Genomic DNA, 6,000 nt, shown 5'->3' with positions numbered 1-6,000 from the left:
TCTGCTGAAAGTGATGGACAGGTGCTGGGGAGCGACCTGAGCCACAGGCAGGGTCCCTGGCGGCTTGGAACCAGGTAGCTGGTGAGGGCGAGACAGCCGCTGAGGACCGCGGGACAGACGCTGCAGACCACAGGAAGGAGCAGCTCTGGGGCACACTGGCCAGGTCCGGGGCATTGTCTTGCTTGTCATTTACTTGTTGGTGGGAACTGTTTCTTGGCCCTGCACCTAGAGTTTCAGTTCCGCCGGCATAAATCAATCGTGTCAAACATAAGGCGAATTTAACCAATCTTCTTTCCGGATTCACTTTTCAGTACAAAGTCACTGTCCAGCCTCTGCTCAGATGTTCGTTTCCTGTGAAATTCTGGTCCCTCTTCAGATGGACCCTTTAAGGCAGAAGCTGTCCTAGCTGTGGTGTTGGTGGCATGTTGGCTCCCTAGAAAGGTTCGGGCCTGGAGGCCTCCAGCCCCGAGATCTGATATGACTGGTCTGGAACGTGCCTAGGCACCAGGATTGTGGGTAGGGAGGCCTTCCGTGTGTCATCCCCACTTGCGCTCCCTGACTTTCCAAGAGGACATTGGGTCAGAAAGGGGAAGTGAGGGTGGGGCGTGGGGAGACGCAAGAAAAAAGGAACTATGGGTGGGAGGAAGAAGACACTGTGTTTTCATCAGAAAAATGCGTAAGAGGAACTCTCCCGACACTGTAGGAGCTACGGATCAGTGACAGGCAGGCGGGTTCAGCTCCCAGGCACTGGCTGCCAGGCGAGCCTGCACCGTCTGCAACAGGCTCCCCCGGGACAGTGGGGAAGGGGGAAGGGCGGAGCTCGAGGAGAAGCAGAAGCGCCCGAGACACAGGCCCAGAAGCCCAGGGGCAGCGGCGCCTCTTGGCCGCATAACACAGCGCCCCGTTCTGTGCATCTCCCCACCGTATTCGGAGGTCATGGTATCTCTGTTCTCGCTGGAGGTTTACTCCTGGATCATTCAGACCTGGGCCTCGGCAAACCCCCGTTCAGGAGATGCTCGGGCATCAGTACCTGCATGTTTGGGGCTGGGACGGGACGGGGGATGGGGGGCAGGGGGCGGTTTCTCACAGATGCCGCCCACAACACGCACACACACTGGCTGTCTCTGTGGGCTGATGGCGACACGCTTTATTCTGTGGACACGTGTGACTTTAGTTGCTGGTTTTGGACAGACAATGAGTTACAGGTCATCAGAAGGTTGGTGGGAAGTGTCTGTGGTGCGGTGGCTTGCCCCGAAGTCCCGGAGCAGCTAAGGCCCCTCTCTCCCCACCTCCCCCTTCCCGGCCCCCCTGTGCCCAGGAGCTGATCTGGTAGACACATCCGGAATGTTCTCTGGAAGCTCGGACGGGTTTCAGATGAGGTTTTCCCTTGTAACTGACGTCGTTTATTGATGATTCCGTTGAAACTGGCTTGATTTGGGCCGGGCTGGACCCGCTGGCCCAGAACTCCATCTGTGGGTACTGACCCTGGGCTGTGCATCGGCGTTGGCCACGGGCGGGCGCGGGACAGCACCCGGTGGGCGCCCTTACTCCCCGGTGCTTCCCTCGAGGGTGCGGACCAGGTTCTGATAGGTGTCTCTTTCCGCCTGCCACGAGTGATACCTTCTCACATATTCCCTCCCGTTGGCCACGAGTTCTTTCTCCAACGCAGGCTCGCGAACCAGCCTCTTTGCCAGCTGAACAAAGTCCTGCAGAGAAGGAGGTGGAGGAGAAACAGGTGTGAATAGCGGCAAAGGCGAGAGCAAAGGCATCCGAACGCCTGTGCGTGTGGTAGCTCCTGGCCTCTCCCTCGTCCGCCTCCCCTGCTCCGGAGACATGGCCGGAGGGAGGATGAGAGTTCATGCAGACACGGGCTGAGCGAGAACTCACATGAACCCCCACACACGCCTGCACACGTGTCTCAGGATGACCGTCCGCAGAAACAGACTGGAGCCATCAACTATGCCTCCCCGTCTCTCTCCCCTGCGTTCTCCAAAGCCGCAGTTTTTCCTCTGCAGTGACTCTTAGTGCCACCATTTCTCCCCTCATTTATGAGCGTCAGCGGAGATGGGACCTCGGGTCTGACTGCGGAACCCGAGCCCCACACAATGCCACCCCTGCCCTGTTTGCTCCCACTGTGCTGGGTCTGACCTCTTTCCTGGGCATGGAGCATTAACGCTGTGCCGCGAGGGAAAGTGCCAGGCTTCAGGGCCTGGTCTGCCTCCCCGGCTCGTGAACCCGTCCTCTGTGCTCTGCAGGAGAGGCCTCGACCCTGTACATGTCCATAAACCACCCCGTGTTCAACACCAGCAAGTGCTGCAGGACTCAGTCCACGGCACCCCGAGACCCGCGTGTGGCCGGATCGACCCAGGACCACCGCTGCGCGAGGCCTGACTCGGCTTACATGTCTCTCCAGTTAAATACACAAAACAAAAAATCGTGCAGAAGAGCTTGGTTCTGTTTTCAGAGTCACGCGGTGAGCAGTTCACCACTCTGGGTCTCCTTCCCCGAGTCATCTCCAGTGGCTGCTGGAGACCTGTCCGCCAAATCCCTGGGACCTGCCTTCTCTCCTGGAGGCACCGCCACAGTCCGGGGGACGAGACGCGGGGCCGTCTGACAGAACTGACGTCCAGACCCCTGTTGCGATCCTTGTTATCACACTGTCACCCTCACGCCATGGGGCAGGGGGACTCTCATGAGAAGCAAACAGCCTTGCAGACCGCACCCCAGACGTGGTTCGGAGAAGCGTTCCATCCCAGCCACCGTCCAGGAGTCCCACGTCCTTCTTCCCAGAGACTAGAGAAGAGCTGAGCCTCAGGCTGGGGATGTGAAGTTCAACAGCCCCAAAGTTCAGGCTGTTCTGTAGGGCAGCTCCTGGCTCATCCCCAGCCAGTCACCCCGCAGACCAGGCCCCGGAACCCGGGGAGGACCAGGAAAGATGGGCCGTGCCCTGCAGTTCTGGAGGTCCTGACCCGTTCTGGGCCACGTGGACAGGGCAGGCCACGGCTCTGACCCACGTGGTGGGACCGTTCATGCTCTTACGCTTCCGACCGAGTGAAGGAGAAGCCTCGGTGCGGCGCGAGCCCGCTGCTCCTCTCTGCTGAGCACAGCTGGTGCCGGCCCGGAGCGGCAGCGGGGCGGGAGTGGCCCGGATCAGCCGCCGCCTCCGTCACGTGCTTGCTGTGCAGAATCCCGGACTGGGGCGTCTAATGATGGGGTGTATGCCCTCTCTCGTTACCGTATGCCCGCGGTGGCTCTACGCAGCGCCCCATTCGCAACACACCACAATTTCCAAATCAAAACGTACGCGTAGTCACGCGAAGCAGGATAAACAAAACCACAAATAACTTCGCATCAGCTCAGATACGACTTTGCTGCCAAGTGAGTTTTGGCACTAAACTCCCAAAAAATCAAATTGCTTTTCAAGCGCTTTGTGGGTTTTGGAAATGCAGACAGGGCCTGGGACTCTGTGCTGTCCCCATGGCTCCTTCCTTAGAGAAACAGGAGCAGAGAGAGGCTCAGGGACCATGCCCGGGTCACACAGTGAGCAGTAAGCAGCCAAGACGGGATTGTACTCTGACCGCTCGGCCCTGGGCCTGTGACCCCTCCTCCGGTCTCGGCAAGCAAAGACCAGAATGCCGTGAGAAGGGAGCCAGCCCAGAGAAGGTTCCAGGGGCACAAGAGTGACCACAGCAGGGTCGGGCCTCAGAAGGTCAGAAAGAGCAAAGCCCTCAAGAAATGTGGCAGTGAATCTGCCATGAAGTCATCCTGGCCATGCCTTGGGGACATGGGATGGACGTGAGGCTCACTGGCACAGGTCACCCAGGGGAGCGGGCTTTGGGAGGCAGAGCTGGGGGTCCGGGTGGAGGCCACCTCCAGCCCCTACAAAGCTCCTGCCCCTCGCCATGCTGCTGAGGCTGCGCGTGGCCGCCTCGGCCCACAGACCCTCAGTGGAGGGGGACGGTCACAACTGGGCTGGTGGCCACCGTCCTGGTCCGCACCAATGTCCACACACTGCCCCGTCAGTAGCGGGCACAGCTCTCCTTCCCTCAGACCTCAGCCACCAGCCGTGCTCAAGGCCACGGCTCTCCTGGACCCCCAGCTCCGGGAATGGCCCCGACAAGCAGGAGCCCCTAAATGGCAAGTTGCCCAGCCATCGGGGTCCGTGTGCCCCCCTGCTGCAGCAATCGCTCTGCTCCGAGGAGAACCCTCTTCGTCTGGCGTGCGGTGCCCCAGAGGGAAAAGCGCACGGTCTCTCCATCCGTGAGAACAAGAGCGAGGATGGATTCACCACCCGTGGCCTCGGCTGAGCACAGTGGACACAAAACAGCTCACGAGACGCCCTGAAACCGCGGCCATAGAGGCCCGTCAAAATGGGAAAGGGAACGGGTCCCACCTGCATTGTCCTGCAGAAATAGGTTGTCTCTAAATGGTCAGTTATGATACTTTTTCATGTAATTTTTATGTTTTCGATTTTTCTAGAAAAAACGTGTGGATGATGTAAACAATCACAGCATAGCGCCAGGAGACAGAGACCGTGGGGGCCGCGTCAGCACCGTGCCCGCCGCGCTCCGCAGCCTGTGCCCCTTACGGTTTTCCGCAGACCCGGTGCAGCACGCGCCGCGTGTGTCCCCCCTGCTCCCCCACGCAGCTCACCATCGTGCCCCAGCTTCCCAGCTTCCGTGCGCGGGCTCTGTCGCCGCCAGGGCCGGTCCCTGTGGGGCACTTCGCCCTCCCAGGCCGGCCTCGTCCTCCCGGGGCAGAACCTGAGAGCGTGCCGGGGGTCGATCCTACAATGTCCGGCCGGGGCCCGCGCCCGTGGCGCTGAGGGCAGATGAGGCTGTGCGGCCCTATCCTGGACCCACCCCGCCGGCCCGTAACCCCACGCGGCGCACAGGCTGTCACGGGGTGTGAAGACGGGGTCGCGGGGGGCCGCAGGCGCGAGGAAGGGGACAGGGAGCGAGGGCCCAGCAGGGACCGCCACAGAGTATGGCCTGCGCTCTCGGGGGAAAGGTCAGGTTTCTGTTCCTGTCGTCGGTTTAGTTTTATACAAAGGGTCACAAAATCAAGGGATTCCCTCTGACAACCACTGACGTCCTTCAGGCAAAGCCTGTGTGAGGTTTGTCTGCAGTTTCGAAGTGTAGGTGAGGGGGTCTGGTGCATGTGGGCCATCGGCGAGCTCCCCTCTTCCTATCCGGTGTCTCTGTCGCTCGATCAGGGACAGAGAGCGGACGCCGAGCTCCTCCCATGCAGCTGGGACAGGAGTTGCAGTCAGGTTTCCGCCCATGTGTCGCCCTGAGCAGCTCTGTCCGGCCCGCAAGTCCCCCCTTAGCGCTGACCCGCATCTGAATGCAGATCTGAATAAGGCTTTCACACTCCGGCAGCCCCCCCAGCGGTTCAAGCCACCCGAGCCCCTCAGTGCGATGACTCGAACCACGCTGCTGGCGTATTTAAAATGCGTTTTGTTCCTGAGGCAAGCTCCCACCCTGCGCTTGGTTGAGTCTGGTCTCGACCGCGAGGAAGACAAGACAAAGCCACGTGTGACTGCCACGTCTAGCGCACTTCTCAAAGTGCGTTAAAAAAGGCAGCCCCCCCCGCCGTGGTATCTAAAGTGTTCTTTTTCTTAAAAAACATCCTTTGTGACACCAACGTTGTTTTAGAATCAAAATAAGTCCTTGACTTGACTTTGAGCGCCGCGCCATGTCTGGGAGCAGGGGTGACGCGACCTGCGGGGGAGGAGTTGGGGACACTGGTTGGCAGGTGTCAGAAGGAACCCTTGCCGGAAGCTCTGTGAAGCGAGACAGCCGACGTGCTCTGTCCTCGCGTTCAGGCTCCCTGACAGAGAGCGCTCTGGAATCGAGCTCTGACGTGGGCAGACATTGTTCGGGGAGATGAAAATAAACTGTCTTTGCCAGCGTGCAGGCAACACTGACCTAAGAGTGTGGCTGGCGTGGATTCCCAGGGTTCCAGAATGTGATAAAAAGCAACAAGCCCTTTGTTGGG

At 59.9% G+C, this 6,000-nt stretch overlaps 1 protein-coding gene across 4 annotated transcripts in view; it reads right to left on the bottom strand.

Moving 5' to 3' along the window:
- Positions 1–1,123: 1,123 nt before the first annotated feature.
- GLT1D1 (glycosyltransferase 1 domain containing 1) overlaps positions 1,124–6,000 on the bottom strand; it is a 76,590-nt gene continuing 71,713 nt past the window's right edge. For all 4 annotated transcript variants that reach the window (XM_045779192.2, XM_045779177.2, XM_045779202.2 and 1 more), the window contains one exon: positions 1,124–1,706. In XM_045779192.2, coding sequence (XP_045635148.2) covers positions 1,545–1,706 — 162 coding nt within the window. In that variant the 3' untranslated portion in view covers positions 1,124–1,544. The remainder of the gene's footprint in view (positions 1,707–6,000) is intronic.

This window comes from Ursus americanus, chromosome 30 (assembly GCF_024610735.1).
Source record: "Ursus americanus isolate L20-20 chromosome 30, mUrsAme1.1.p, whole genome shotgun sequence".
In the NCBI taxonomy this organism is placed as follows: Eukaryota; Metazoa; Chordata; class Mammalia; order Carnivora; family Ursidae; genus Ursus; species Ursus americanus.
The sequence above is the reverse complement of the archived record's forward strand: the minus strand, read 5'-3'. Positions and strand labels throughout refer to the sequence as shown.